Consider the following 20,191-nt stretch of genomic DNA (forward strand, 5'->3'; position numbering starts at 1 on the left):
CTGCTGAGGTCCATATTTACCATTCACAGGATAGAATCTGCCTTGCACCAGAAAATAAAGGACCTTGAACTTGACTCAGCTGAGGCTTGACCAGTGCCAGACTTTTTTTCTCCTTCTGTCAGGACCGGGTGTCCCTCTCTTTCTGCGTGACATCGACTGAGGGGAGAGTTAGAAAGTGAGCTGATGGTGGCGGCTAGCAATAGGGCATACAGGAAATGGCTCTTGTTTCCTTATTGCTTTACACAGGATGTGGGTGTGTAAACTGCTGACATGAGATGCCCGGAGAGCCGGAGGGCTTGGCAAAAGTCCAGGAGGTAGTGGAGGAGGATGAAGATGGGGACAGAGAGAGAGGGAAGGGGGGAGAGACTGAGTTGCTTCAGAGAATGTTCATGTTAGTTTTGTTGAGAGAGGAAACCAGATCTAAGTGTATGGGCGCATGTTCTGTTAGTACCAACCTCACGGATGGTGAGAAGAGTTGCTGATTCATGTTCATTGGCTGATTCATTGTCTTCATTAGAAGAAACACCCTTGGATTCATTATGGCTTCTGCTACTTGTCTTCCTTTTAGCAGCCAGCTAGTGTGCATTTCTAGACACATGGGCTTAACTAACATGGACCATATTGTTTTATAGCCTCCTAAACAATGACGTAATGTACAGACTATTGAGGCAGGGAAACAAGAAAATAACTTCCATAGGGCTCTTTTTTGAGACTGGATTCCTAGGCAGGGGGTATATTAAAGCAATTTGTCAGCCTGTTTGCCCAGAGGGGCAGGGAAAAATGAGTTGGAAACAGCTAATGCCTCAAATGTGAGAAATGCCTTGAAAATGCTATGCCATGTCTTTTGCATGAAAATAGATTAAGAAGTGTGTTTTTATGGCACATCCTTCTTACCAGCACCCTCTCCTCCTCTTCTTTCTTTTCTCTGGGATTCAGGGATGGGAGCCGATCCCAGCCGGCCGCCGTGTCGGAAGGCCAAAGACTTGAGGAAGGAGCGACATCTTCAGAAAGAGCAGATGAGACAAGATGCTGATGGGGTCTCTTCCACTGTCTCTCCGCCCCCACCCACTCCCATGCAGACCAACCAATCCAAATCCTTCGAAGATTTCATTACTGATTCGTTGCCTGACAACTCCAGTCATTGCCTTGAGGTGAGCAAAAATATAGGTAGTAGGAACTTTTTCTTTTTATGTGATTGGGAATGAGCATTAGCATATTGTGATTTCTCCAGCTATTATTAAAAATGTTTTTGGTTTAGCTTTCTGTCTCAATAATCTGTGGATTCGGTTAGTTTGAAAATTTGGTTGTATGGAGCCCACTCAACTAGCCCCAGTGACTTCACCATGTGTTTATGTGTGTGTAGAGGATAGCTGGCCAGGACGGAGTGGAAAAGTTGCCTGTTTCCACTTCGAATTCAACCACATGACAGGCACACCACACAAACAGGGTCACATTAACCCTGCTGATGACATTAAAACCACCAGTTTCCAGCTCAGGTGGAACACTATGAGAAGACATGGAAATGAACTTTTGGCAGGGAACAGAAAGATGCTTGGCAAAGGCCTCAAACTGAGGTAATACGTCATTCTTGGTCTTGACCAAGATTTGAGCCAGATGCGGTAATGAATCAGGTCGCGTCTGTCTCTAGCCTTTATACCCTATGAGATTAGTCCAGTTAAGACCTACTCCCAGTCAGCTCTTTTCAATGGGATTAATTTGTCTGCACTTATCATTCACTTTCACTAAGTGGGCATGAACATAAGGTTATCTTTTGCCCATGTCTAACTAGGCCTATGTGTTTTACGAGTTGAAGTGCTTAGTGATGCCTCATCCATTTTTCTGTTAAAGGATGTGGCTAGGCTGCATCAGGTTTGTTGCTGAAGGTCAGTTTAGGTCTGATGCTGAATCTTTGGCTTCTGTACTGCTGACTTGGCTGCAGGCTTACAGACATTTTTACACCAGGACCCTAATGTTTGCATTAGAGCAATTAAATGCAGTCCAGCTCTGTTTCATCATCAGCACCTTTTGAAAATATCACACTACTTTGACTATACACCACCAGGGGGCAGTGTGAGAATGCGATTTAGAGCCCTTCAGGCACCTCAGGAAAGTGTGGAACTGCCCCAATTATTCACTGCAAGAGTGTTGTTTTCACAATTTTCTTATATATTCATAGTATTTTTCTTTAAAATCTGTTGCTACCATGCATGGTTTGGAAATTAGCCGTCTAATCTGTTTTTATAATAGTGTAGTGTACGGTCTTGAAAATCACTGGTCAGAGCAATGCATCTTTCAGTTAGCGCTTTGATAAGCTATGACCTGTCATTTTAATTGAAGCTTAGTGGTTAAGTATGACACACTTGTTACTAAATTTCAAGTTTGTTATGAGAATTGTTAAAATTTAATTTCCACACTGTCCACTATCTGTTGCAATGTTGGTTCACCAAAATGATTACAAAAAATATCAGCAGATATAAAACATTAAAAAGACTGAAGCTGAGCACTGGCCCTTAATGTACGAAGCCCAGTGCCTCTGTTTGGCTAAAGGATGTAGATGCCAAGTGCTATTATGTTCTTCTATCTCCTACATTCATTGGATTTACTATGGCAAAGCCTCCATGGCCAACAAAATCTTCAAAACAAAGATGTGGTTAATTAAATGGAGCTGGAGGATGAAAAAGTTGAATTCTTCTTCAATTTGTGTGACATTCACCTGATCTTCCTTGTTAAGTATGATTCACAGCACCTGCTGTCAAAACGGACATTTAAATGCATATTTATTTTATTTTATTTTTATTTAAACTTTTTTCCAGAGACATATCACATTAATTACCATCATTGTAAATGTGCCAGTGTTAGCCAGGAGGCTAATTTTCAGCCTCTTTCAAAAATAGGCCAGGTGTTAAACATGGGGATACAAACATAATCAGTGTATCGACATATACCTTTAGAAGACTTAAAAAAAAAATCTGTTTTGAATAAGAATATTACATGAATAATAAAAAGAATGTCTGGCTGAGGTACACTGAATGTGAACCTAACTTGATTGTTTACATGGAAGCTCCATGGATCACAATTGTGTGGAACTCCTGTTTATGCAGACTTGGAAGAAAACCCTTTGCACGCTCTAGTTTCTGTTGCACATCAGCATTAGGAATAAAATGTCCTTCAGATGACATGGTGAAGCCACTGGAAACGGACTCAAACAAAAACGACAGTAAACAGGCTAGTGGTTATTTATGCATTCTGAGAACTACTACGACTGAACACTGACACTGTTGAAAACAAGCAACTTCATTCATGATGAAATAAGAGAAATGAACAAAACCTCCAAACTGGAAGGTTTTATTTCTTTTGCAGTGTTCTTGTAACTTGTTTTAAAATCCTAATTTCACTCAGCTGTTGGAGGGTGTGTTTATGTCAGTCTCGCTCTCTCTTCTTTCACAGTTCTTTCACACTTTTCCTTTCTTGGATTTGTGAGATGTTCCTTTTTTGGGTATTTTATTCACCGCTTATGTTATTTTCAGTACTTTTTTTTCATTTTGATGTTAACCCTCATCTGCCCCTTTTTTTTTTTTTTTTTTTTTTTTTTTTTTTTTTTTTTTTTTTTTTTTTTTTTTTGAAGGTGAGGCTAGTGCGCTCCAGTCCCCCTAGCCCACAGTTCAAAGCCTCATTTGATGCCTCCTACCAGGTGTACAAACTCTACCAGATGGCTGTTCACAAGGACCCTCCTGACAAACCCTCCGAGAGCCAGGTCAGAGAGTGGGGGGCATAGGTCATACTCATCTAGGGGTACCCAGGTGGGAGGGAGAGGGTCGACATGTTTGGGTACCTACACTGGCATCTTGTTCTAGTCTCTTATACATTTAGTTTTAAGTCATATAATGAACAATATATTTTTTTATTGTTGTAGTATTTCTTTATTGCTAGTGCAGAAATTATTCCTATTTTAAACAACTGCAGTAAAGGTAATTAGTAGTAATTAATTCTCATTTAATAATTGGATGACAATTCATCATTAGTAGGTTTGGAATGGGTGTGCATATATATATATTTGACTTTTTTTCATCTCAGTTCACATTTCAGAGATTTAAATCAAAATGAATTAAAAAAAAAGTCAAGACTGTAGATATAAAACTGAAAGTGAGATTGCAATCAAAAAATTATTTCTGCTTAAACTTTGGAACAGTAAGCATCCGGGGGAAAAAACCCCAAATTTCTGTATGACTGAAAAAAGTGAATTAGCCTAACACCTTTGTATTAAAGAAAGTGTGTGTGTACAAGAGCGTGACTCAAAGGGAGAGGAAATGGAGGGGAAAGTGTTTCCATACGCCATGGTTGAGAGCAGTGTTTCTCCAGGTGCCTGAGCTGGCCCTTGCTCTGCCAGCCGGGTCATAAGTCTCGAGCTCTTTCATTTTTTGGGGGGTGGGGGGTCAGTTTGTCAGCTGAACCCTGCTGACCATCACACATTTATATCATCTGTGCCCCTCAATACTCTGCCCTTAGTATAGTTATGTCTGAACAGAAATTATTTCAATTTAGGATAATGTGGTAGCGAGGAGTAATTAATTTTCTTCGTGCATGCAGTGTGTTAAATCTTGTTTTTCTCCTTGAGAGGAATCTGGACTGTTAGAAGTCTGTGTGTGTCCAGCTGAAATGATCCTTTCAGAGTTTTCTGCTGTTGTGATCCTCACGTGTACCGACACTGTATTGAATCGTGAATTCCCAGTCCTCTTCATGCAATCTGTGGTAGCCTGGAAGTGCACTAGCCTCATCCTCAAGTTGCCCCACATCTTATTATTGTATAAACACACTTTCAGTCTCCTAAAAACCCACTGTGGTCTTGATTTCATGTGTGCTGTTTGTACAGCCTGCCTCAAAGACTAGGAGGCTGATGTGAATCCTAAGATATCAAAACACCTGTATAACACTGTTGTATAAAACCTCTCTTGTTCATTCCAGCACTGTTTATTCTAGCAAAGCATCCATCTTTCCTCTTTATTTTTTTTTAAATATTGGTTTTCTAACTGCTCACCCACCTTGTATTAAGTATCAAGTCATTTAAAACATCCCTTCACCCTATTGCTCCTTCCCCTCCATGGCCTGTGCTTGAAGGTGAGGCTAGTGCCAGTCAACTTTGAGGACCCGCAATTCACAGCATCCTATCAGCAGTCGGTGGCACTGTACGCCCGCTACCAGATGGCCATTCATGGTGATGACCCCGGCGCATGTAGTGAGAGTGAGGTACTGCATGGTTATTATTCTGCACATACTGTACTGTAGGGAAGTACTGTACACACTTCTTGCATATAAGAATTTGCTGACTTCTCTTTTTGATTTTTAGTGTTGTTTTAATCTAAAACCTTTTTGATTTTGGACTGTTCAGGCAAAACAGGCTGTTTCAAGATGTCACCCTGGGCTCTGGGAGATTGTAGTAGGCATTTTAGCACCATTTTTGGCATTGTATAAACAGAATTATTTATTGATTAGCCATTAAAACACTGTCAAGTAAATTGGTAAAAAAAAAGCAAGTGTCCAAAGTTTAAAATGAATTTGTTGGCATTGCAGTGTTGTTGTAGGGGTAACTCATGGTGAGATTTTAATCTCCATTAACAATTCTTAACACTGCTGCCATATAAGCTGTATGCACATCGATAGGAGACTTGTAGTATTCAATAACCCTGATAAATAATTACAGTCATGCAAGTTTTTATTGTGCAGTTAATCATTAACTTTGTACATGTTTAAGGTGTAAACCTTTAGCTCTGTGGAATAGAGCAGGAGGTCACTGGTTTTGAAGTGAATGAGAAGTATTATCCAGTAATGAATGAGAACCATAAGTATAAAAATGAATTTATGATACACATAAATTACACACACACACCTCTGTTTCTCCACTTTATATGTAAATAAAAGAAAATAAAGTCGATGCAGCATCCAGGACTGCTGAACATTCTCACTAACCTGAGAAGGCCTTTTGTCTCTCAGGGGTTGAAAAACAACCGCCTCCTCCACCCTCCTGCCAGCAGGTCTCAGTAAATTACTGAATTCTCCAGCTTGTAAAAATAAGGTAATTAATAAATAATAGAAGCTGCCAAATTGGGCAGACTGTGGCAGATTCTTTCCTAGTGCCATAACACTAGCTCTGTTAATAGAGTGTGTCTGTATAACTTCAGCTTCAAGTTTGTACTGGGATCGAATGGGCTGAACTAGAGGAATAGCATCTAAAGAAAATAAATGAATAAAAATGCAAAGGTGCGGAGCTGTGTAATGAACTCTGCAGTCTGTTGGGTTCTAGATAGGCAAGCTCAACTTTTTATTGATGGACTTTCCAAGTTGAATACTGACTGAATGTACAGTAGTGGAGTGTAAGCCCAGAGTGAGTTAAGGTTGATAATTGCTCTTAAAGGTGAGCACATTTTTTGTCATTCACCTTCATCTTTATCTTAGGGAGTGATATAGAAAAATGATTGGGCCCTAGATTGTGACAACAGTATGGCTTAATTTTGACAGGCATCATTAATATGATGACACGTACAGTGCATTCATCTGTTTTTGAGCTTTGTGGAGATGTTCTAGAGGTGGACCATTAAACCAAGGCCATACAGGACTGCCATGCTGTGCGTATCAGCCACTCCACATCGGGTTTTGCATGGTATCACATTAATACTAAACCTGGAGATGCCATATTGTCTTCTTAATGGTTTGTCTCATCCCACTGCAGCTAATTTATACAAGACCAGTACTAATGGTGCCCACTCATACAACAAATCAAACTTTATGATATTCGCTTTAGTTAGACTCACTGCTGTTACACAACTGCTGAGCCCACAGTACTGTACACTGCTGATTTTATTTTGTTTGCTCTTCCAGCTCCTGGTTAATTTTATGGTACTCAGAAGAGAACAGGCTTATAGCAAACAAAAAGAAATGGGAAATGCACATTTTGGCGCCGTGCTGTTCTAGACCTGCTGCTGCTTCCTACTGTAGGAAGTTGATTCCTGAAGTGTTTGCGGATGCATTTATTAATCCATTAAAGTATTACCTAGGGACAGAATCTGGAATACTGTCAGCCTGGCCCTGAGCCAGTTGATAGGAGAGATTGCATGTGTGAGGAAGCGCAAGTCGAATTATCCAGTCAAAACTGTGCTATCATTGGACAGTGTAATGTCCTAGCGGGGAATGACTTTGTTTATTTTAGAACGTATGCATTTCCTGTCGTACCATGACTGGAAGGTCACCAGACATTATTCCTTCCTCATCCAATCAGGGTTTCCTGACAGACTTGCGGCACATACGTGCAATTATTTAGACATTTGCACATACACGCATACAGACACACACACTCTCACTTACACTTATTGGTCTTAACTGTTGTGCTGAGCCGTGACTTTAAGTTCCTGCACATGTGGCATTCATTTTCGGGAAAATAAATTCACTTAAATCTGTATGTACTGTTCTTCATGGCCTGGATCTTACCCAAGATATGTGGAACAAAAATACAGAAAGGATGTGGAAAAAGCTGAGGAATGGAAATAAAATATATCAGTATATGGAAGAAATGAGGAAAATTGGCTCTGAATATCTTAGTTATTTTGAACATGCTCATTCACAATAATGAGAAATTCTTTAAACAGCATTATCAGTGTAGATCCACTTCCTCTTATATCGGAGCTAAAAAGTGTTCTGTTGATTTTTCCACAGACTCTTGCATTGCAGCTACGTTCCTGGCTGCTTTAGGGTCTATGAAATAAACGAAGATCTAGTCAGCTGAAACTTGGCGAAGAAAAACGATAACCGCATTTGGGTTGTTTTTATCATTTTTAATGTGAGAGAGCGACTTCAGGTACCGTGTCACTCTAAGTACAGCAATTTGAACAAGGTGAGAGCTCAATAACGAGAGGTCTAAGTAGCAGTTAGGCCTAAGCAGATGTGTCTGTTTATGTGCACTGTATCTGTGTAAGGGAAGACAACTTGTGTGTTTGGGATGGCTGTTGGCTGTCCTAATCTTACACAGATGAGTGTTTACTATAGTAAAGACAGATTTAAAGAGGGAGTGATGGACTCCATGTGCTGGTGAACACAACCTTCCAGAATGTACTGTGGACATGGCTTTGTTTCCAGGCATACGTGTTTTTGTACTAGAGACGGAGAGAGAGGAAGTTGAGGTTGTATTCCTGTGTTTGTTCCCTTACTGTCGTTATGCCTGAGTGATTGTAACTGTCTTATCTCTAGCAGAATGGGTGTGATTGTGAATGAGTTTCTTTGTCTGTGTGTGTGTCAGTGTCAGGCTTGAAGGGCCATGTAGGGTCAACCCTGCCAGGATCCAGGGTTGGCCTCACCCAGCTAAGCAAGGTTGACACAGCAGTGGAAGGCTGCAGCGCTGTCCCTCTTGATATAATTGTCCATGAGTTCCCCTCATTGAGTGTCTGTTTAGCAACTATAGAGGGGAGTTACTCAGAGCTTATTCAAGTATACATTAGCATACATTAACGGGCTCGAAAGTGTAAGAGTTCATACACATGTCGACTACTTGTCCAATCAAATGATACAGATTTTTGCTACAGAGTCAACAGGAGATTCTGCATTCCACACAGAGCAGCTGCTATTGCAGCTTGGCCTCTGTAAATGATGTCATCCAATAACTGCAGCTGTTTTTCTGTTGGTAAACCATTTAATTATTTTGTGAGTGTTAATCAAAAGTAAAATTTTACAGTATTATACGTAGGGAGGCTTTGCTGTGGGAGGCATGTTGACTGGCAGAGCGGTGGAAAGTTTTCTTTACTCCACATGGCTGCACAGGTGCGGAACTTGATAAGCATGTGTTTACATGGGCAAAGATCATTGTAGATATAGTCACTAAAATTTCCACCTTGTAAAATGAGCAGGACAATGTAAAGTTCAAGTGCCTTTTTAGTACAGCTGTAGGTTGAGAAGCATTGTACATACTTGTTCTGTGTCTGAGCAGTTCTGCATTGCCATCCCCTCTTCCTGCCCTCTCCTCTCCATCCTGTTGTGCTGTTGAGATTAGGAGAAAGGCAGCGTGCTGCATCTTGTAGTACTCAGCACTGCAGGGAGCCCAGTTTGTGAGACTTTGTGTGCATTGTTTCAATGCATGAATTCTTTAGATTATTTCTTGCTCGATACTCATACTTTATAGATTTGATTATTCCCTCTTTAAATCTGTCTTTATTATTTTTATAACTAGTACTTAATGGATTTTGTCATTTTTATGATTTAATTAATGGACGAGTCAGAAGGTAGTGAAAACTCTTTGGGTGTGCATCACCCTTTAGCTCATCTCTGCAAAAACAACTCCACATTTGTGTCACCAACACACGCATGAACCATGACAGACAAATGGAGAAACACTCACTCTTTTGGGTGAGCTCAGGCTACTGGCAGGATTTTGAGTTGCACCTAAGCCAGAACTGCCTCACCCAGTGAACCATCAGCAGTCATCACTGCTGCTAGCTGCACTATTGTGCACAGACACACTCAACCATGATGGACATGAAATCATTAGTGTCAGAGAAGCCAGTTAGCCTATTGATTTCCATTGTCTTTGGTTTATTCTTACAGTGTTTGCATAAGTAATGCAGAGAAGTCAGGTGAGACTGATATATATACACAGTACTGATTTGCTAATATACCAGCCTTTCAACAACAAGCAGTCACTAATTTATTAATTATTTGTCGTCACTGACAGTTTGATTTAACTTAATAACTTTTACTGTGTTTGGATATGAAGCCTGTTTGGCCTCCTATTACCCCACCTTGAAAATGTTATTAGGATGTGTTTCAGTGGAGATTTTTAGTTTCTAGTGAGCTGTGTTCCACCCTGACAAGATTCCAAGAAACAAAGAACTCTGAGTTAGTAGAGTTAAAGTATCAGCTATCAGTAGTTATTGTGTGATTATATTGCCATAAATACCAAGGGCAAGCTGATGTCAGGGTTAGAGTGATGGAAAAGAAGAACAAAGTAACATAATATCAATGGCAGCCACTGGTTATTGAGTCTCACTATGTAACTTCCATTTCATCAGCCTTTTTACATAATTTATATCTCCTCTTTGTTTATTTTCTGGATCCTTTATATAATACTTAGAATAATGTAATACTTTATAATAATTTGCTGTTCTAGACCCCTGTTCTGTGCACCAGACAATGGACCCAAAATTGAAAATCTCTGGGAATCAGGGTCACAGCTTTCTTGTGAAATATGAACTTGAGACTGCGGTGTGTGAGCATGAGGGTGATAGAGACAGAGTAAACCAAAAGCTGTCCATCACTGCTCCTCTGTGGCCATGCTGGTTTTCATTATGGCTTTGGCTCTAAAAATGGAAGCATACTACTTTTGTCCTACAGGTCAGCTCGTCTGTAAACACACTGCTCTCAACCCTGGCAATAAAAAGGTAGTAGAGGAAGTAGTAGAGAAAATGAAAAAAAAAAAAGATAAAATATTTCCACAGACATAAAGCCCCCCAGTAATTGATATCTGATGTGTGTTAAGAGATAGGCCTCTCTGAACTGTGAGCCTCATTTGATAGGCTAAATGTATTCATTTGTGCAAATGCATTCTTTTTTATGCTCCTTTGTGAAGGAGGTCTGCTTTTGATAGGCGACACCTGAGTGAGGAGAAAAAAGAGGAATAAGCTATATTGGACGACAGTGGAGACATGTATGGTTTTCATTTGTCTTTTCAAAAGAGCTGGCAATCCAGATAACTGTTTTTCTCTTCGTTCCACCTACAGTTCCGGAGATTTCTCTGTGATTCACCACTAGAGGTATGTATTTCCTTTGTCTTGTTGACAGTTTAATAAAACTCTCCTTTAAAATGTTTCTATTCACCCATATGCGTTACCTGTATTGATTCATCCTAGTTAAGAAAATGTCATCCTAGTGAAATTACTTTCAGAAACATGATGGAAATGTACATAGAGGTGCAGTATTTGTTTGTTTATCAGACATACTCAAAAGGGGATAGTTGTAAACTGGGTCCCTTCATCCAGCACATACCCAACCACCCATCCTTGCCCTCTCTCCTCAGGAGCCCTTCAGCTGGTGGGGGTTAAGGGATTCAGGAAGGGGTTTTGTTTCATATTGGAGGAGTTTTAATTTAGTCCTGTTTAAGTGAAAGCGGTTGTTGAGGGAGAAAAACGGTGAAATGTGTTGTCCAGATTGTGTTGTGACTGTGCTGAACACAAGGTCTTCAGACAAGTCCTTTCCTCTTGCCTTGTCAGAATGGGACATACCACTGTTCTTCACTTTGTGTGGTGTGGTACAGATTACAGACTGATTGAGCAGCTTCATGAGCATCGGTTTGGGACCTAACAAATGGTCGTTGGCTTAGTTAGCCAAAAGAACTAATAATGTAGGCTCCATGGAAAGTTTAATGTCAGCTTCAGGTGCATTAATTAATGCAACCTTGCTGGTAATCAATTTATTGATAAAATCTTTAGATGTAATATATGCAATATGAAGGATGTTGTTAGCATCTGCAATAGGCTTCACAGTTAAACTGCTGTATTCTCTGTGGCCACCGAGCGAGGAGTAGGTGTAGCCAAGCATCACTGAGCACTTACCAGGTCTGTTGAGCTGCAGCCTCCAGAAACACAAGTGGACCTGTTTGGACTCAGGACAATTACACCAGCAATTAGACCCAGGATGGGCACTTATAACAGCCACTTTAATAGGATCAAGGTCCAGGGCACACACACAAACTGACTGACACAGACACACAAACACAGTCACTCTGTGCTGCCCTATAAACCCCCCCCAGCCAGGTGCACTTACACAGGTCTGCAAAGATACAGAACATGCAGATCTTCCTGGCTTCATGATTAAGGGGTCATCTCCATTGTTTGGCATTCCCCTTGCCCAACTAGTTTTCATTTCTTTCTCTTATCTGCCTTCCCAGTTCTCTCTCCAAATGCTTTCCATTTCAGCGTTGTTACGCGTGGCTGTGTGTGCTACCTCTGCACATTGGCCTCCATCTGTCTTCAATCAGAGCGCTATTAAAATACAACACAGACACTAACCACATGAACCTGCATACTGTGTGGTTCATCAACTCACATTTAAGCCTGCATTTATACAAATGTATGCAAACAGCATACTTACAAATTCAGCTGCAAATAATTAGGACTCAGCTTCTCTGACTTGTTTGTTTGCTGTGTTTCATTTCACCAAAATTGCAGAGGATTTGTGCTGCATCTCTGAGGTAATTAACCTCAGCTGTCACTAATCCCTCTGTTTTTTAAATACTTTTATGCACATAAATAGACGTGTAAACACATTTGTGCTGCCTGGTAAATAATGGCACATGAGTGCCTGCAAACATAAGCAGTGGTCCCACAGGTGGTTGTCACTTCAGTTCACCTTGGTGGAGATCTCAGAGGGGTTTATGCATTCATTCTATTTATTTTTCTTTACAGCCTCTTAATGTGTCTATCCAAGGGGCAAATACTCATTAACAGAGGTGTTGGCCAATTAATCACAGTTTTTTGTCTTTCATTCTCTCTCTCTCTCTCTCTCTCTCTCTCTCTCTCTCTCTCTGTCTCCCACAACACACCCTAAGAAGGAGAATTTTCATTATGTAAAGAAAAACACATGCATATCAGCAGGGAATGCACCAGCTGACATACCATAGTGAACACACAGACCCCACTTTACATGCCTTGGCTGTAAGCCAGAAAAGTCTATCAGCTGTATCTGGAGTACAACAACATAAGAGGCCTCTAAATGAGTTAAGTAGAGAAGTAAATTTCACTCTTGTTCTTTACAGAATGAGAGAAACTAGTATTTTTTCATAGTGACCATAAGTGCTCATGATGTGACCTATGCTACATCTGCAGCATGCTTGCAGGACTTGCATCTGATTGGGGTTGTGTGTGTGGATGCCAGTTTGTGAGAGTGAAAGGAGAGCTACTTTACAACGTGTTATACATTTCACACATTAGACAAATAGGGAGACAGCTAAAGTAATTTGTAAGTAGTACTGCTGCCCTGCTGTTGTTTACATCCACTGACTATTCAAGTTCACAGTAATGGGACAGATGTGAGGACATAGTGACCTCTGACTATCAAAATCATTTCATCCTTGAGTCTAAGTGGACCTTTGTGCCAAATTTGGAGAAATCCCTTCAAGGCGGTCCTGAGATATTGTGTTAACAAGAATGGGACAAACATATTGCAGTCGCATGGCCTTAACATTTTGAACATATTCTTCAGGCTTTCTCTTTATTGTAAAGTAAAATAAGTAAGTAAATTTTTATTTATATAGCACTTTTCACAGACAGAATCACAAAGTGCTTTACAAAGTCAAAAGATAAGACAAAACAAAATAGTAAAACAATAAACATAAATAATATCCATAACACCTAAAAGCTACTCAAATAGCACAAAACAATTCATAAAGATGAATAAACCCAATCAATTAAAAAACTGTCTAAATAAATGCGTCTTCAGCTGTTTTTTAAAACCATCAACAGATTCGGACATACATAAGTCAAGGGCAGGGCATTCCACAGTCTTGGAGCTACAGCCTGAAAAGACAGGTCCCTCCGAGATTTAAAGCGAGTTTTGGGGACCACCTAAAGGGTCTGATTTAAAGAACGAAGAGTACGTTTGGGGGAATATGGGGTCAACAGATCAATAATGTACTGAGGGACCTGCCCATGTAGTGCTATAAATGTCAGCACTAAAATTTTAAAATCAATTCTAGCCTTGACTGGTAACCAGTGAAGTGAATACAAAGCCGGAGTGATATGAGCTGTTCTAGAGGTTCCTGTCAGGAGCCTCGCAGCAGCATTCTGGACAATCTGAAGTCGATTTAAAGTAGACTTATTACAACAAATAAAAAGAGAGTTGCAATAATCAATACACGAAGAAATAAAAGCTTGAACAATCATTTCAAGATCCGTCTTAGATAAAATCTTCCTTAATTTAGAGATATTTCTCAAATGATAAAAGCAGTTCCTGACTGTCTTATATGACAATCAAGAGACATCGCCTGGTCCAACACAACACCAAGGCTTCTAAGGCTCAACTGGACGGAGGAGCCCAGCAAACCAAGGTGTTGTTTAATTACGGCAAACTTGTTAACAGGTGCAACAATAAGAGTTTCAGTCTTGTTAGAATTTATATGAAGATAATTATTGTTAAGCCAGTTCTTGATGGAAGACAAGCACTCTAATAATATCGCTAAAAAATGAAACTCTGAATCATTAAAAGAACAGTAAATTTGCAGATCATCTGCATAAAGAATGAAGATAATTATTGTTAAGCCAGTTCTTGATGGAAGACAAGCACTCTAATAATATCGCTAAAAAATGAAACTCTGAATCATTAAAAGAACAGTAAATTTGCAGATCATCTGCATAAAGATGATAAGACACATTCTTAAAACGCTGGACAATCTGACCCAGTGGATATATATACAGTATATAATAAAAACAAAAGAGGACCCAAGACCGACCCCTGTGGGACTCCACAGGACAGAGTAGCCACTCCAGACATGACATCATTAATAGTCACATTAAGAGTTCGATCACTATGATAGGAAGAGAACCACTTAAGGACAGACCCAGAAAACCCCAACTCAGACTGAAGCCGATTTATCAAAATTCCATGGTCCACAGTGTCAAAGGCAGATGTCAAGTCTAATAAAACTAGGACAGTATAACGACCAGAGTCTGCAGCCATCATTATGTCATTTGAGACTTTAAGTAAAGGAGTCTCAGTAGAATGCATCTTATGAAACCCTGACTGAAATTTGTCAAATAGTTTATTCTGTTCCATAAAAGCGATCAGCTGTCCTGCTACCACTTTTTCCAAGATTTTTGACATAAAAGGAAGTTTTGATATTGGCCTGTAGTTTCTTGGCTCTGAATGTTCAAGAGTCGGCTTTTTAAGAGTCTGGAGATGTTATCAGTAATATTACATCATGTAATGTTTTTTAGTACTATACAATCCTGATCTCATTCACCAAGATATTTTATTTTATTTAGGTACAACTTGTACCTGACAATTTTACATGATGAGTTGTTGTGATTCAGTAAAAATAAACCCATGTGTCTCTAAGCAGGTTGAGACAAGCATGCAGCATACCACCTCCCCACTTTGTCAAGATAAGCACATAGCTCATATGGGTTTTTTTTTTCCCCCCATATGAGAGTGATTTGGGGCTGGGGTAGTTTGAAATGTTCCAGAGAATGTTTAGATCGTTGTCCCAGTGGCAAGGACACAACCCAACCATTAGTCTGTCTTCTGAGGTGACACACAGGTCATTCAGTCAAGATTGGCCTTCAGCATGTTATGAACTTATAAACAAATATTCAATCTCAGACTCGTCTTGCACTGGCATTCACATTCTTATAATTATACTCATGCATGTATAGTCCTGATGGTGTAAGAAAATCCCACTCTCTTAAACACACCGCCACCTCATGCTCTTTCCTTTTACTTACACCTTCTAAATGACCCAGAGGAGCCCTGGCTGAAGTCTCCAGTGTTTCTGGAGGGAAATAGTGCCAAGAAGTAACAGGCTACCTGCCTACACAGACAAACAGTTCCCCCAACTTCAGACCTCCCCCCCCCCAAATGTGGTGCTTGTCACCCTTCAACACCCCCAGTTGCCCTCTAAGTAACCGTTCATTTACAGCTCATATGTCTTTTAATGTGGAGCAGCATTTAGATGATTTAATCATCCCTTGCCACTCAACTACCCACATGCACATGCAAAAATATAAGTGGCTCCTGCTATGCATTGTGTCAGACAGGTAATGGGATCTGCCTGAGCCTTAGGGGTATAACTTTATTTTCACAACAGATCTACTTGAGAAAACCTTACATGATGTTATGGAGGAATGTGGGCCACAGTCACCTCACTGGTGATGTTCAGCCCTCTGGGGTCGTAGACCTGCAGGGAGTGTGTGTGTGTGTGTTTGTATGTACCTTGTTTTTGTGGGCCCAGCGGTGCACTGGATTAGCGGGCTAGTGCTCTCAGGATTGTGGTAACTAGCAGTGTCTGCATTACTTAACTGGGTCCAGATGAATGTTTGTGAAGGAGAAGGATCCTGTTACTCGTGTGCTGAAGTAAGACACCCCCAAACATAAACCAATACCCTAGCTTAATATGACTTTTAACCCTAACCCCAAGCCTCCCCTCTTAAGCCTCTGTGATAAAAGCAGTCAGGTGCTAGAAAAACCCAGCAGGCGAATCTCTGTGAGAAATGCAATGTGTGTCAAACACTTAACTGTTTTATTAATGGGGTAGACTCAAGCATGCGGGTATGCATGCACACCCATATTCTTATGGGCCACAGCAGACACTGACATGCAGAAGAAAGACTGGCGAGACTCCAGCACCATCTGATGAAATGGTAGGTTCTTTTATTAAAAAGTCCTCTCCTGGAGTGTTTTTTGTTTGGCCACATCCTCTAACTCCCAGCTCCACTCTGCATTTGCTCTGCTCTAACTCCACATTTGGGAGCTATTAGCAGGCTGAATGTGAGGCTACTGTACACCCCTACACATAATGTGTGAGGCCTGGCAGGGAAAAGGTAAAAATATATATAGGCATCATACAGGCGTGTGTGTATATAAGACAGAGAAGGTAGATCTAGATTACTCTTGAAAGTAACAGTCCTGTTAAATAATAATGTTCTCTTTCCACTGTGATTTATATATTTTACATACAATAAAAGTACATGAGAGTGCTACTATTATGACCGGTGGCCGCCTTCTTTTACGGTTTTTCTCTCTTTGCCTCTCCTCAGGCGGAATATTCTCCAGATGGTCCTGAGGTGGGCTACGGTTCCTTCCACCAGCAATACTGGCTGGACGGGCGCATTGTGGCGGTGGGGGTGATCGATATCCTGCCCACCTGTGTGTCATCTGTCTATCTGTACTACCACCCAGACTTTGCCTCACTGTCTCTGGGCTCCTACTCTGCTCTCAGGTTGGTCTCCAGGCCTTAGATGAGCCACCTTATCCTTTATTTGTTGTCTTGAAAGCCCTCTTATGATTATCTAAGCATATTCAATGATGGTGGAGATGATCGATAACCCCTATGGCATATCATGCTCATGCTTCATAACATCAGGGCCATGTTTTTTTTAATTTCTTTCTGTCACAGAGAATGCTGCAGTTTGCTCTGATTGCTAATAAAAGAATTCCCCTTGCAGTTTTTGCAGCAGATTTCCTGTCAAATGTGACCCAGATTGTGATGTAGAGGGCCGCAGAGCCTTAGCAATATCTCAGTTATTCAAAGTAATTGTGCTATACATAAATTCAGTAGGATAATAAATTGTTAATTGCAACATGTAGCTCGTTTTTGAAAGAGGAGTCACATTTTTTACTCGCTCCATGCTTTTTTTTTGCCTAATTCCTTTGTTCTTGCTTCTGTTCTTCCCCCCTTTTCATTCCCTCATATTTGCCCTCCTCTTAACCTGCTCTCTCCCAGACTCTCGATCCTTTCAGCTCCTCCCAAATTTCATTTTTTGTGGAACAGTATCTTATAAGTACCATAATACTGTAGGTTAGGAAGAATACCTCTTTCTTCACACTTGATTGGTTAAGGCAGTGCTCTGTTTGTGGTTTGGCTGACGACAGTTCTCTCTGCCAAGATGAAATAAGAGAACGTGCACACACTGCAGCCGCACATATCTGCCATTTCCTGTAAAATGTAACCCAATAATGTGAGAAGAGCTTTTTAGAATATTTCTGCACAGATGTGAGAGACTGGGTGATCTCAGCTTCAAAGTTGGTGTGTACAGGTGTTACTATGTGAACTGTGATTGTTCCTTTATGTGTGGATCATGCACTAATTCAGACCACCAGTTGGAAAAGACGGCTTCTGCTCATAGAGAGGGAACACCCTGGTCATCATAAGCACACAGTTCCCCATCACTTATTATTTTAAGTCTGACTCCAAGACTAACACAGAGTGCTCAGTGTGTGGAGGAGACCTTGGCGAAGGGAGCCAGCAGGACTGAAATCCTCCCGCTTCTTTAGAGACACCAGAGCCCAAGGCCTTTGATCAGGTCTGGACACTCCCTAGTCTGTTTTGCCTGGCTGACTTTTTCCACACACACATATACTTTAAAACATTCATTACATTAGATGATCATTATGCCTAGCTGGATTGGAGCGCGAACTGTTCAACCATATACAAGTGCACTCCTTAAAGCAACAGCATAAAAAAATCATGGAAGAGTTGCATGTAAAATATATAGCGGGACTTTTTTCCTAGTATTAAAAATTCACAATATGCTTTGAGTTTGGAATACAAGTAGGTTACATTTGAGGTAAAAAAAAAAAAAAAAAAGTATGTTATAGTAGGCATCATTATGTATTTACATGTGATTCAGCAGTAGAAACAGTAGAGGGGGATGTTGAGAAATTTCTTACATTAGTGCAGCTCATTCTGCACAGAGGCCCTGAAGACAGGAGGAGGAGGAGGAGGAGAATGAAAGAGGCACAGTAGGAAACACAGCTGGTGTTCAACCTGCATCACTATGTTAGATACCTCAAGAGATCTGCATTAAAAAAAATATATATATCCTACATTGCAACTTATAAAAAATATTTTTTTTTAAATATTTTTTTAGTTTTCTGTGGTGATGCGGAATGCATGTTAAGTTCAAATGTGCAAACAAAACACCTGCACCTGTGTTACACCTGCAAAATGCAGCGAATGCAAAACAGCATTTTTTTTTTAAAGCCAAAACAGGCTGTAGTCTGTTCACATGGCTGGTTCACTGCGGCATACTCTTATTATAGATTGAACCCACAGGCTTTTGTTTTGTTTGTTTAATGTGCTATTGAATTCATTACAATCCCAGTTTTTAAAGGATCCTGATGGAGCAGTTTTGTCAGAGTAAGCAAACATGGGATTGGTTAATGAATCAGGCTTTACATAACCTGTACTGATCCATCAAAAAAGAAAAGCCTGGAGACTGACTCAAGAAATACTTAGTCTTTTATACAATATAGTGTACATACATGTACTGTGTGATTTCAGGTTCATTTTCTCAGTTAAATATGCTTCTTGTCACTCGTAGCTCCCTTTGTATTTTATATCTGACTACTCAACACTGTACTTCTAGTGTTTTGATATGAAATGTTTCCACATGCATGCAGGGCTGCAGTAAGCACCTCAAGGTATGCACGGTTATAGGCCCTTTGTGTCTGTGTGTGTGTGTGTGTGTGTGTATGCACAAAAGTATAAGGAAAGCTTGTGTAGGAGCAGAGGGCTTGATAATTGGCTTGTGCTGGAGTGTCAGATGGCTGAAGAGGGAATAATGGCAGACTCAAGCTGCTGCCGTGGGGTTGGAGGTGGGGGTGTGAAGGCCTCAAGTGAAGGGGGGGGCACAAGACTTTTTGTGAATGGGCCCCTCGCCTCTCTTGACCCCCCTCCTCCCCCAATTCAGGCCTGCCAGGCCCTTTTGTGGTGAGGGGATGGGAACCCAGGAACCTGGCAGCAAGCGGGTGACCTTCTAGCACCTTGCTCTAGCTGCCCCTCTTCTCCCTCCCTTTCTCTTTCTTGACCCTTCTCTTTTATATTCTCCTCCTGCTCCCTCTTGCCCTGTTGCTTACCCTCCCTGGCATGGCCTGCTTTGTCCCATGTCTTATTTTTCAGTGCATCTATTTTATTTTAAGGCCTCTTTCTCTCTCCCTATAAGAAAGGGAATTCTCCCCCTTCATTTAAGCGGGTGAAGCACAGAGGGGTTGAAGGAAGAGTGAAACAAAAAAGGGAGAAGAAAGAGGAGCTGGAATTTAGTTGTGGAATAGTGAAGGAAACGACGAGGGAAAGGGGAAAATAGGCTTTTAGTAAAAGGATGCAATTAAGGAAGAAACTATTGGTAAAAAAAAATAAAGCAGGAAAGACATTTACTGTATTTGAAGAAGCTGTATAAATCTTCTGAATTCTAAATCTTTATTTTACATGCTCTCTCTCTCTCTTTTATCACAAGCATCTTTTCTGCTCTAAGGCTCAATAGCAATAGAGAGAAGGCAGTTGTTTTTGTCTAATGAAATGAGACCAAGAAAGGCTGCCTTTTTGAATGTGGGTGTTTACTTCCTCAGCTTGGGCACAGTTCTAGTCAGTACTGCTAGTGCAAATTTTATTTCTTAATGCCCTCATTTAAATGCTGTTATACGAAATTAAAACACATTTCAAGTTAGT

The 20,191-nt window shown here is 40.6% G+C and overlaps 1 protein-coding gene across 4 annotated transcripts in view; it reads left to right on the forward strand.

Moving 5' to 3' along the window:
* Positions 1-20,191, forward strand: part of ate1 (arginyltransferase 1) — a 51,065-nt gene that overhangs the window by 9,973 nt on the left and 20,901 nt on the right. Inside the window, exons 6-10 of one of the 4 annotated variants that reach the window (XM_020604516.1) lie at positions 937-1,151; positions 3,626-3,754; positions 5,116-5,244; positions 10,755-10,787; positions 16,782-16,963. In XM_020604516.1, the coding sequence (XP_020460172.1) occupies positions 937-1,151; positions 3,626-3,754; positions 5,116-5,244; positions 10,755-10,787; positions 16,782-16,963 (688 nt within the window). The remainder of the gene's footprint in view (positions 1-936; positions 1,152-3,625; positions 3,755-5,115; positions 5,245-10,754; positions 10,788-16,781; positions 16,964-20,191) is intronic. The other 3 variants (XM_020604524.1, XM_020604530.1, XM_020604538.1) reach the window with 3 other exon arrangements.

This window comes from Monopterus albus, unplaced genomic scaffold, assembly GCF_001952655.1.
Source record: "Monopterus albus unplaced genomic scaffold, M_albus_1.0 scaffold3.1, whole genome shotgun sequence".
NCBI lineage: Eukaryota > Metazoa > Chordata > Actinopteri > Synbranchiformes > Synbranchidae > Monopterus > Monopterus albus.